Source organism: Daldinia decipiens (genome assembly GCF_022478715.1).
Source record: "Daldinia decipiens strain CBS 113046 unplaced genomic scaffold F4813scaffold_16, whole genome shotgun sequence".
Taxonomy (NCBI): Eukaryota; Fungi; Ascomycota; class Sordariomycetes; order Xylariales; family Hypoxylaceae; genus Daldinia; species Daldinia decipiens.
In genome coordinates, this window is record NW_026054559.1 from 169,521 (window position 1) to 181,989 (window position 12,469).

The 12,469-nt window shown below is 44.6% G+C and overlaps 4 protein-coding genes across 4 annotated transcripts; 3 read left to right on the top strand and 1 right to left on the bottom strand.

Annotated features, from left to right (window-relative positions):
- Positions 1-3,932: 3,932 nt before the first annotated feature.
- F4813DRAFT_359104 (uncharacterized protein) lies at positions 3,933-4,799 on the top strand (the record flags this gene model as incomplete). The annotated part of the gene is made up of 1 exon (XM_049243295.1): positions 3,933-4,799. A coding segment is annotated over one exon (867 nt), but the record flags the coding sequence as incomplete, so codon positions are not given.
- Positions 4,800-4,956: 157 nt separating this feature from the next.
- On the bottom strand, positions 4,957-5,976 carry F4813DRAFT_359105 (uncharacterized protein). Its single transcript, XM_049243296.1, has 2 exons — positions 5,855-5,976; positions 4,957-5,786 (listed from the first exon to the last, which is right to left on the bottom strand). Exon 2 carries the CDS (start codon positions 5,773-5,775, stop codon positions 5,056-5,058), a length of 720 nt encoding a protein of 239 aa, XP_049099587.1. The 5' UTR covers positions 5,776-5,786; positions 5,855-5,976; the 3' UTR covers positions 4,957-5,055.
- A 1,972-nt stretch (positions 5,977-7,948) lies between these two features.
- Positions 7,949-8,867, top strand: F4813DRAFT_70263 (uncharacterized protein). Its single transcript, XM_049248791.1, has 3 exons — positions 7,949-8,030; positions 8,109-8,555; positions 8,627-8,867. The coding sequence occupies exon 2, from the start codon at positions 8,144-8,146 to the stop codon at positions 8,549-8,551; it is 408 nt and encodes a 135-aa protein (XP_049099588.1). The 5' UTR covers positions 7,949-8,030; positions 8,109-8,143; the 3' UTR covers positions 8,552-8,555; positions 8,627-8,867.
- Positions 8,868-9,818: 951 nt separating this feature from the next.
- On the top strand, positions 9,819-12,422 carry F4813DRAFT_396149 (dynamin family protein; the record flags this gene model as incomplete). The annotated part of the gene is made up of 7 exons (XM_049247792.1): positions 9,819-9,941; positions 10,007-10,270; positions 10,339-10,468; positions 10,522-10,545; positions 10,593-10,668; positions 10,727-11,582; positions 11,660-12,422. The coding sequence occupies 7 exons, from the start codon at positions 9,819-9,821 to the stop codon at positions 12,362-12,364; spliced, it is 2,178 nt and encodes a 725-aa protein (XP_049099589.1). The 3' UTR covers positions 12,365-12,422.
- Positions 12,423-12,469: the final 47 nt, after the last annotated feature.

Below are 12,469 nucleotides of genomic sequence, written 5' to 3' on the forward strand. Positions count from 1 at the left end.
TAAAATAGCATAGGAGATCTATAAGCTCTTAGATGACGAGCTATATGGCGTATACAATAGCAAATCGTAAGCTATATCGAATATGACTTTCTTGAGCGGTATTATATAACCCCCTTTATCACAAAGTAGCGCCGGGCAGAGACCTACCGCCGGTGGTAGGCCGTAAATATATTAGGTACTTATTACTCGTAAATGGTGGCTTTATAAGATACGAAAGTATTAAGGAAAGCACAACGCTAGGTAGGTACAATTTTGCATTTCTCTGTCAAGCTCGAAGGTATCTACCTTACCGCGAAACCCCCTTGGCAACCCTCCACAACTAAATTTCAGACTCGAGCAACCACAGCGTGAACCATCGCCTTACATTAAACACTACCCAACCTAGTAAATATCTTCGAGGATAAACCCTTCTCTTTATTATCCCCAGCGGCTATAAAAGCCCGCTTTTTACGCTATTCTAACGTCGACTCTTCTACCCTTACCTGTCCCCGTTCACCTGCCAATTCTTGCCTGTGCCAAATATAATCACCTGCGCTAGATAAGAAAGATGACGACTATGTCCGATGCAATGATAATTGCGAAATGGTACGACCTGGTCGAGAAAAAAAGCGACAAGATCATTCGCGAAAGTCCCATTTTTAAAGCAATACTCGATGTCAACAAAGCTAAATTCGACGGTAAATTTATTACGTTCAAAGAAATGGGGTATAGTATGACACTAGAATATCTCAAAGCTTAAGACTATTTCCTCAACAATACGACAATGGAGATCAATGGACGCAGAGCATTTTTCGTCCTCGAACCCGTTCCGGATAGCCGTTTCCAGAAGTTTGAACTTGCTTTGAGGGTTGCCAACATGACACAGGAGGATTCTGATAAATCCCTGGAGGAAGAGCTGGCTTCGAGAATAGAATAATATAGACTCGCTTCCACCAGCCCGCCTACGAACCGACTCCCCACAGGCACCTCAGGAGTAGATGTTAAAGTCTACATGCAGCAAGCTGAGGACACGAATACGACACTCCCGGAGGGTAGTATCCACCCTAGGGAATCCGCATATTTGCCACATAGCATTGCTATGCCTGGTAAAAGGGATATCGTGCGTCAAGTTATCGAATGTATTGATTCGCGCCACTGTTTCAAGGCTCGCCTAGCTATTTCTATGATTATCCGCGAGTCTTTCGGCAGTACAAATGAAATGGTACTCCCCTTCTCGTTTTTCAAGCATGCGACTAATCTTGCTACCGGGATTGGAGTTGTCAGTGAGTTATTTGAAAAGGTCGTGGAGCTGGAAAATGTCTATCGCTTAGAATTTGAGGCATTGCGTGCGTATGTTGGTACCCTGCCACTGAATAGATCCGGGAGATATCGACATCCAAATCCCCTTTTAGGTCCTATCCTAAAGAAGGGGGAAAATGTGTTCGGTGATAATCCTATATTTGCGTATATTTTTCAAGAATTTGGGAATTGCCCCAAGTCCGTCACATGACTCCATGAGTACCCAACCACGATTATTAAATTATTCGTAGGTTTATAAGCGGCTCTTGGAGTACTTATCGTATATTTTCTTTTCTTTCACTACATAATTGTATACTGGAGAGCATGCTGTTACCCAGGGCCTCGAAGCTAAAGCACATGGAATCCTAGAAGTCACCCCAAAGGGATTTGTCAATCTCGAGGCGCTCCACGTCGATCTTTGGGAATTGGAGTTTCTCTATTTTACCGATGAGAGCCGGCAGCGGATTAAGTTGACAAGCAGGTGCTTACTTGGGATTGGTGGTATTGAGGGTGGGTACCCCTGATCGGCGCTGAATGGTGGTAATAGCAATACTCAAACAGCTTCCAAGTGTTAGTAGTCTACAACAAGAAGTCATACTGAATATTCAGGTATAATACCTGCGTGGTATGGGTACGGATGGCCTCAACGTCTAGATAGTTAGCCAGCATGAGTAAATCAGCTTTAAGGAACTCCAGTGTATCCCTTAGCTTGACTCGTTAAGGCGGTAGCTCAAGCCTGCGAAGCGCACCTTACGACACGTTTGGACAAGCGTATTTCTAGAAGCAAGGTCGCACTCTTCAAACAAACATCATACGGTGTAATTCGGTTGGAAGACGCTCAAGAAAATACTGGCCAGCGTTAGTTGGCTTTGGTACCTATGCACATCTCAGACCTTGCTCTTGAGTGCGATTTAAGGAGTTCGCTTCTCGCTATTTACAATATTGAGGAATGTTGTAGTGGTGGTCAAAGAATAATAAGCACGATGATAACGTATAGTCCTAAGGATTGGGAGATGAAAGAAAGAGACAGGACCAAGCCTACCTATACAATATGGGATAACAAGGAGGTCATCTAGGCTATCACAAGTCCCACTCACAAACACGTACATGCCTACCTACCTTCTACTAAAGTATGTGCCTGCCGAGTTTACATAATGACCTCTCTACATGTACTAGGTGAGTTCTGTGGTGAGTTGCGGCGGTACTTACCTTTAGGTAGCACTTACCTTTTAGGTATGCTGGGTACGTACATCGTAGCTAATGTACATGACAACGACAACAGCAACGGCTACCCGCACGGATATATGCTTTTGAGATGACGATAATATGTATAGCCCTTTTTATCAGGTATTACATACCTATGTAGGTTAGGAAGCTTCATATAATCAGTGTATTAGGTACTTACACCATTGGCGGTATTCTCACAACTTGCTATGTCCCTTAGGACCTTCCAATGGACTATAATCTCAGACTGGTCTATTTTATACCTCGATACCAAAAGGGTCCAACGAGGCTGCTCTTTCCCGAACCTTGTCTCTATGTATTTTTAACTGTTAAGCAAGGAAAGTACCGCATTGACAATTCCTTCTCAACTTGGGTGCGTTGCTGTGGATATGAAATGTCTAACAGAGCAAGAGCGAATTCGCCGCTATTGCCGCGTACAAAGACGGCAGCTACGCCGGACCTTTACCTGCAACGAGGCTTCCAAGGTTAGATCCCAAAGTCTAATATTTATTCAGACCGGATTCTTTCAGACCTGATTAATTTCTTTCACAATTCCCATCTCCATCCCAACTTCAAACCTTTTGGGCTGCGAATCCATTCGACATATTACACATACCTAATCCAAACATCCTTTCTCAACAGAAGCTTTACCTGAAACCTCAAGTCATCTTTTTGGTTGACGTACCCGGTGGGCAATAGCTTCACTGAGTATCATTAGGTATTAAGCTCTGTATATTCTTGACTACATCTTCGTCGCTACTTTGTCACCCTTTCAGGTATGTGTATTCATTAAGTATCCCTCTATCTCTCATTATTCATGTTCGTCTCTCTTGAGAGATTCACATAGCTAGCTAGATCTGAATACTGACTGTTTCTATTAGAATAGATGACATCATACCAAGATGGCACCCCAATCCGAACTTCATACAGGCATGCTCATTGGAAGATTGCTTTGCAATTGGGTTGAGGTCGGCAAGTTGATAGACGAAGACGAGTTCTACCGTCGTGTGGACTTATATGAGAGGTTGGGAGGCTGCTCCGTAGATGAAACCTCTGAATTCTTGGAATACATGACATCTAACACCACTTTCGATGCTCTGGAACACTTTTTTAACACGCATCAATGGCGAGACGAAAACTCTCATAGTCAAGATTCAATTCCAGCGAGCCATCCCTCCAATTTAGATCAACATGAATCCCAATTCGACGATTCCACCATGGACGGCAACAATCTAGATCAAGGTCTTCATAAGTCTGACCTTGAATATCACGAATCCGACACTGATATCGATATGTGCCACGCCGATGAATGTAAGCCTAAGGCTTATATCGGCGAGTTTCGCATAAATGGTGAGCTTAGTATTGTCGACGAGTCTCACATCAATGGCGAACTTGACATTGATATCGATGAGGACGAATCCGACTATGAGGGTGAAGATACACTGGAAGAACTTCCAATATCCGCTGTCGAGTTGGGAACCAATTCCACCACCTATACTTGGCAATATCCTGTTGCCCATATGACATGGGTTAAGCGTGTCTTGAGCGCCCTTGACCTTGATATCCCAGAAATAGCAAGGGACGCTGCCGCAATGATACTTCTGGCCGACAGGAAGAAAGGCTGTACCCTTAGCCCTGTCTTCAAATTCCTAAATCAGCAAGCCAAGCTTGAAATGCAGGGTATGACAGCCTATCGCATCCCGCGTCTGTACCTAGCAATTCTCCAGGCCATGGCCTTATGCGATGACGAAGCCAAATCTAACATCTACAAGCTCGTTCCGTCTCTCAAGCCAATGGAATACCCTTCGGGTTCAAATCAGCATATTCTTACCTATCGAGGTACCTGGCATTGGACCTCTTCCAAATCTATGGTGGAAATATTCCCCACACACCCTCCTAGAGGCCACGAGAGACCCTGCGCTAGCCTAAGTCTGACTGATGATTTTCAATGGCCGGTGGACTGGGCAATGGACTGGGATTCGGAATCATCCAAAGGAGAGCGCATCTGTTTCGAAAAGATTACTCCGCATTGGGAAGCTCACCTCATGACAAACAATCGAACAACGGGTCCTCTTAGTTACTTATCACCCTTTCTTTTGGGAGAGGCGAACGGTTCGCATGGTCCAACGATGGTGCCGGGCGGAATTTCGGCTAGTTACATCGAAAAATACATGGATATGATGCAGTCAGCGGTCAAGTATCAAACCTTGAAAGGGCAACTAAAGCTGATGATTAACAATGGCAATATCAATGGAGATTCCGTCGATAATCTGTTGAAGCAGGTTGAGGGTATCTAGAGCTGTATCTTCCTTTTTGGTAGTTTCTTTTCTATGTAAGATTCTAGCCTTTCAGAATGACCGGAAGGGGGGAGGGCGGAGAGGGCGGGTGGATAATGTAGCTAGGGAGATGACCTGAACTCCGCTACTACCTGTTATGATAACTGTATTATATTATGTAGGTCTATAAATTACTTGTCCCAAGTCCAACGGTTCCACTTTCAGTCCCTACTTCTCCCAGTGTTCTTAACTGTCCCGAGGCATCCTCGCTAACATGTCAAGATCCTATTGCTAACCATGTCACGCCGCACGAATATAACACCGTGTCTGCCCAGCTATCTGCATGGATGGTGAACCCACGAGAGCTAATATCTGTCGCGTAAACCTTGACTCTAAAATTAGAACCTCCTTTAACACTTGCGGTATTCATGCTAACCAACACGGTCGGAATTGAGCTAAACTCGTTGGTGAATTTGACCAAGCCTTCGGTCTTCTCTCTAGGATGATCCCATGATCTAACATCGCCAGTATTCCAAGACCCGCTATCGAGTTTCATCTTTTCGGTTGGCGGCGGAGAAGTCACAACAACCTCAAGTCCAACTGACCGGAACTCAAGCTCTGCAGTCACATTCTCAAACTCTACCTTGAGCCATAATGCCAAGCCTTTCCCCTCTTCTTCCGCTTTGACATGGTGGCCGTGCAACGGGATTGTGAAGTCTCCAGTTTTGCGCAGCCTCTTCTTCTGGAAGACCTCATCGCTACCGGACATAATTACTACCTCATCAACACGTGCGGTTTGAGATGAGAAGTCAACCGCTACCTTGTTGTAATAGGAAATACTACTCGGTAAGCCGTGGAGAGGAAATAGAACAGTTCCTTTGAGTTCCCCGGCTTTCGTCGGTCGTATCACTGACCCTCCCTCGCTGGCTGTGATGCGGAAGGAGTTGTCTAAAGTGTTGATGGCTCCAGCGCCGTGAGATGATACCCACACTCGCATTTTGCTGGTTCCTAGTAATGTAGAGTAGGTTAGCTTATTGGTATTGATTTGTGAACCAATTTAAGTGGTAAACGCTCACTAACTCTTCCTTCGGGACTGGTATGATACTACCGATTTATTCGCCTATGTATTGAAGACAGCGACGAGGTCTGATATCAAGTTATATAAGACTGAAGAAAAGTCCTTGAGCTCCTGTTAGCACGGGGCCTAATATTTAAATAGTAACAATTGCGCGTGATACATAGAAAACCAGTAGCGGTCATTCTATGCTACACACTTATCCCACTTATAAAGTGTCCAAGGGTACGAAAGGCGAGACAGGTAGCTATGGGGGCCGAATACGACGCTATGACTTGGAATGAGATACTTTTACGTACCCAACTTAAGGAGAAAGAGTAACGCCAGCAACAGTCCTTTATAAGAGGAATTTTTACCTTGATATTGGCTTTTTTAAGACGCAATACTAACTCTCAAGAATAGTTAAGATGCGGAGTTCAGTTTAGGAGGCCAAGACGTCTATGTTAGTATTTTGTTAGGAATGTTTGGCGTTATTGGAAGCTATGTGACTGATTACAAATGTAGGGGAATATAGTTATTAACTTCTCCAAATGTTTCTTCTGTTTTACCTATACCTAGTGTAGTGGTTATGTTCTGACTGAAGGATGCAATTATGTACTGACCCCTTTTCAGTCGTCACTAGTTTATAGCCTACATAATAGCTGAGAGCATACGTAACAGTATATTCCATACTTCCTAAAATATTAGAGCTCAGCCGGCTTAAAAGACGCCACCTGACGCAAGCCGGGCAGCAGGCTGAAGGAAATTTGCATGAAATATTGAGGAGCTTGCTGATACAATCGCCTAGGAGATGAGAGACATATACCAGTGATAGCCACGATTTGCTTACCGCGACGAGATATACTATTACGGCCATGGTCAACATTGCGATAATTATGACAGTTGTAACTTTTCATAACTCATTCACATATACCGAAAGCAGTGGTTCAAATGCTCTTCAACTACCAAGTATGTCTAATGGTTTTAAAGCGAGTCCTGATTATAACTATACAGTATCAAAAATAACTCCTTATTACGCGAATAGCTGTGATTATATCTACTAGAGACAGCTTGCATATGTACAGAAAATGTTGCTTTACCTAACGTATCGGATCAGTCCCGGGTCATATCAATCACCTCGCAAAGCTAATAATCACAAGTCCTACACCTACAACCATAGCAGCATCATACGACTTACACGATTCGTCATCTATATACAATAGCACTCGATACTCGGTACTCGACATGCAGGTCTATATTTCAGCTTCTAAGTGGCTCAGGAGAAACCGAAGCGCCCATGCCATAAGGCTGGTACCCCGCCCTTTACTCTGCAGGCCAACCAAGCTGAAAATACACTTTGGGACGTTGGCGAGCATCAGGCACATACTGAGAGCCAATCATGATTATTGATTATGACACCAAGCTATACTGAATCAATGCGTAAGAATCAATTATGTAAGTCCGCCGCGTAACACCCTGCATTATTGTGTCGTATAGCATTAGTCTACCTACAGTCTCGACGATACTCTAACGCCGTCGCAATCGACCAATTAACAGAAACAATAAAAAGTCGGTAGGGAAGCAAAAAGACTCCAATTGCTACACCTCGAGCGGCAGCTAAGGAGGCTATGCTGGAGTACATCGTGATATCTCTGCCTTGACGCGCCGCCGCCTCTACACGGTGAGGAGTCACATCGGAGAGCAGCATCGCCGAAGGTGATATTCCAACCTCAGACGTACCAATCTTAAGAAAGGCATCTAGCATTATAGCCAATGGCGTAATGGCTCGAAGGAAAGGAGCATGACCGTTCTGCATAGCTTCATCTATCCGGGATCCGCGATGTTGAGACGATCATAGAAGGAAACGTTGTAATCTTCAATACTAACTAATATGCATCGTACGTTTCCAGGCCCAGAGAGAAGCTGAAAGGGCGGCAGGTAGGAGATGCGTCTGCAGAATACCTTCACGATGCATCCCGAAGATACGACATAAGGTCGGCGACTACTTCATCGAGTTGGTCTGAACGTATGATTTATCGAAATCCGTTGCTTCTGGATAGTCCTGAAAAAAGGTATATATATCGAGGTCTACGACTACCCAAGACCACATATTAGTTCATCTCAAGCAGACAGCTCATATCAACTATCAATCTCCAGTCACAACCTCGATCAGGATAATCCTGCTTAACTCCCAGAAAGTAAGAACAAATACTTAGCAATCACACTCCAGCAATCTCGAGCAGAATGTAATTAGCTAACAAACAACTCATGGGAAGAACTCTCGACTTACACGTCAACACACCTCATCAAAATGACTACCTGGATCTCCACCCACGGCATCGGCGCCATCAAGGACAGCACCTCCTCCTTCTCCATAACCGCCGACAAGGGCTCCGCCCTCGTCAAGCCGACGAGCCCGAACGAGCTGAGCGGATGGATCCACTTCACCATCCCCAGCCCTCCGGTCAACAACCCGAACCTCAAGGTCGTCGCTGTCGACTTTTCCTCCCAGTCGGCGACTGTCGACTCCGTGGCCATCTACCTTGCCAACTCGGTCAAGTTCAAGGAAGAGGAGCTCCAGAAGGGACAATCTTTCACCCTCACCATCAGCTCCACCCAGGCCATCTACCAGGGCAAGGGAATTTCCGTCTCAGTCTTCGTCCAGTTCGACAGCGTGGCCTCCAACCTCAGGTTCCAGTCGGTTGGAATCCAGGTCTAGATAAGTACGGGATCCTTCACTTCACACTTACCTACCTAGGTGCCTCCTATGAACTCCATCTAATAGAGCTACTAGACAAACCACGATATGACCAAACATATCTCGCTGCGACGCACCAGATGAAACTGACGGGAATGGAATATTCCATTCGAGCTATGAGGATGGATCTATATGGAAGTCTTGTTTTGGGGCACCCTTGATGGGACCGAATATCATTTTATGTTGGAAAATTCTTTAAACATGTGCACATGTCATTCGATCGTTTAGTAGCTCTGTAGGCTAATCCAACACTATTTTTCTATAAATTTTCAAGAGATGTTGCTGTCACCGGTTTACCATAAGAACTGCTTGATAACAATTTCGAACGAGGTAAAGTATTACTCATAAGGCTTGTGTAAGTCTTGCCTGATACCTTCTATACCCCTATTAGGGCTCCGCTTATATCACGACCTCCTCCACCCTCGCCATTAGTAGTGCACCCCCCGGCCCCCCTTAAAATTCAGTTAAATAAGGGCAAGACGGCAAGAAGCAAAAATGCAAAACATACAACACCGGGGATTCGCTGGTCGTCACCGACCCAACTACTAATCCGGCGGTATTTGGCTTGTCTATATGGGGAGAGCGGACGGGATCCCGAATTTTCCAAATCCTATGGTCGTACGTGGAATTTCTAACTGCTTTAATAATATGTATTTACTATTAGTTAACTACGAATGTATTACTCTTGTTGTATCGTCTAGGTTCCCAACGGAGGTTCGCTGTACCGCGCAGGTTCGAATCCTACACCTCTCATCATTTGTATGTGATTGATCAATTTCGTAGAGAAGTAAGAGGTTAGTTGAGTTAATAATATAGGTATTCTGTATACTAGGTACGTAGGTACATGTAGGTGATGAAATGTGTATACCCCTGGGAAATCAAAGCATAGACATACCTGCGTTGAGCCGCGATTTCAACATTGTTCATCAAACACCAAGGATTCGAGCGAGAAAATATCGACATCAATAAACGCAGGAATAATACCAGTCGATTTGTAAACGGCTTACGCATGATTCCGGGGATACGACATGCATGGAAGCGATGAAGCCTCGGGTGTAGCCGAAAACAAACGGAACGCGGAGGTGGTTTATGATAGAATGAGATTGGAATAGGAAGATATTATGATGAGGGTGTGCTCCCTGATGACTTCTTGTTTCTGTCTCATATGGCTCATCTGTCAGCATCTTACTATTTCACATCCCTTCTATACTATATACTATAGATAACAATGCCCGAGTCCGAGGGAATCCAAGTAGGAATCCAAGTAGGAACCCTAGGCGACCCAACTCTCCTCCAGAAAATCGACAAGTTGCGGAGTTTGAATGTCTCGCCCGCAGTACCATTGACCCAGGTATTTTTGCCTTAGTTTATTATTACCTGAGTTTTGTATAATACAGCTAACACTATCTCGTGCAGCTTGTTGTGGTTGGCGACCGAGCCGCTGGCAAGTCCAGTATTCTCGAGAGTTTAACCGGCTTCCCCTTTTCACGAGCCGCTAAAGATGGCACTGACTACATTATTGAGATTATCTATCGGAGAAGTAACACGGAGAAAATTCTAGCATCTATCCAACCTGCTCCCAGGTCTTGTGAGCACAGAGCAGCCAAGCTACGTGCTTTTAAAGTGGAACTTTTGCCCAAAGACCGAAATAGAAAAAGATTGCAAGACCTATTCGAACAGGTATTTCTCTTGTCATATGGATAAACCCGACATATAGCATATCTCGTTGCTTATCAAGTATTTAATAGGTTTCTACCATTCGTTGGGATAACGATCTACTTCATTTGCCTCATCATGGACCGGAATACTGCAAGGATGTCTTGCAAGTTGAGATAACCGGCCCCAGAGAAGAACATCTGACAATCATTGATCTTCCTGGTTCGTGTTTTAGCTACTAAATATCTTAGTTTCCTTCTAACTTCGTGATCTAGGGTTGCCTGATATTCGAACTCAACGTGTGTGTTCTGATTCGAGGCTAAACTAATATACTAACAGAAAATAGACAATCCGGATGATATATTAGCTAGCTCACCAGTTGAGTCAATGGTTGTAGATTTTATCCGAATGTCTCGAACAGTGTAAGTTGCTTGCAATGGAATTTAATATCTTATATAACTAGCAGTTAACACAGTTTAGCATCCTTGCAGTTGTCCCCTGCACAACCAATATCAAAGAGCAGCGCATTTTAAAGAGTGTGAAAGAGGCCGATACTAGTGGGAAACGTAGTATTGCGATATTTACAAAACCGGATCTTATCGCAGAGCATGCATCCAAGAAGGAGATTGTCGATGTGGTCAACCAGGGAGATCCCCCCCTAGAATACTTCATCGTCCGAACCCGAAAAGAAGACGATTCTACTTCTGATCTCGCCCAGCACAATTACGTCGAGCGCGTATTCTTCAATAAGTCCCCATGGGATCAATTGGACAAAGCCCGAGTTGGTATCGGCTCGATTCGATCTCAGCTTCAAATACTACTTGTAAGGCACACAAAACAGTACCTCTTTGAAGTCAATACCGAAGTGTCGGCTGCACTCGAGATGAAGAAAGAATGTATGAAGTTCATGGGTGAGCCTCGTGTCGACATTGACAAGCAACGGACATACCTTGTCCGTACCGCTATCTATTTTTCACACATTGTAAGGCTTGCCTTAGATATGAAAAATACTGAACGCCCGGTCTGGTCTCGAAACCCCCAATTACGCCTTGCCGCTCACTTGCAAGAAACCGGTAAAGCATTTACCGAGACGCTGTTTATGAAGGGACATCATTATAAGTTTGAAAGCGACGAAGATACAAATGATTTCCTACCGTCATTTACGTCCCGAGATAATCTTTACAGACTATCCTTTCTTATCCCCGATGAACGTGAATATCCTGAATTACAGGGAATACTTTCTGACCCTGTTTGCTGTCTGGGCCCTTCTAAGGGAAATCTAATTGACCGCATTCGACAAATATACTCGCTTTATCCCAGAGGCGAACTCGGCGTTGTAAGTTATGACTCACGCCACTACGAGTTGATAGCTTACGATATTGTATTTAAGACTCATTCTAATCAGCTTGGTAGTTTGGAAATTCCATACTCCCTATCGTGTTCAGAGAACAGTCAGAGAAATGGACTCAGCTTACTCTAGCTCACCTCTCAAATGACATTTTGATCATCCACCAGTTTATTGACACAGCTATGAAGTTAGCCTTACCGGATGGCACAGTACGAGTTACGTTACAAGAATTTCTCTCAGATAATCTTCTTGACTGCTATCGTCGTGCCATCAATCATGCACAATTCCTCCTACACGTCGAGTGTAGGGGTAAAGTGGCCACCAGTAATCCCAATTTCGAAGACCTCCTGGCCAACAACCGAGCAGAGCGCCAGAGGCGTATGGTACTAAAAGAGAACAAGAACGTTTCTGAGCCCTCTATAAGAAGAAATCGTGTTACAACGAAGACGAATGCTGAGACAGATGTCACTGAAGCATTACTGCCTTCCATAGAGCAGATTTACGGGGACGTACACGATATGATAAAGACGTATTACGGGATAGCTTGCGCACGTTTTCTGGATGGGATTCATCAGCAAGCCATCACTCATCTTTTGCTGGACGGCGAGCAGAGCGTTTTCCAAGTGTTCACCCCCGAACGAGTGTTATCCATGACCAGCGAAGAGGTGGAAGGCATCGCAAAAGAAAGTCCCACCAGCACCCAAGCTAGGGATGAACTGGAACGGGAGATTGAAAGCCTGGAGAAGGCTATCGAAGTGCTTCACGCCTAGAGGGAGAGAGATGATGGTTCGGAGGAATAGGTAGTCGTTAGAAAGGGGGGCATTAGGCCATAATACCTAGTCTAGGTTAGATGAGTCAATTCATCATGTCTGCTG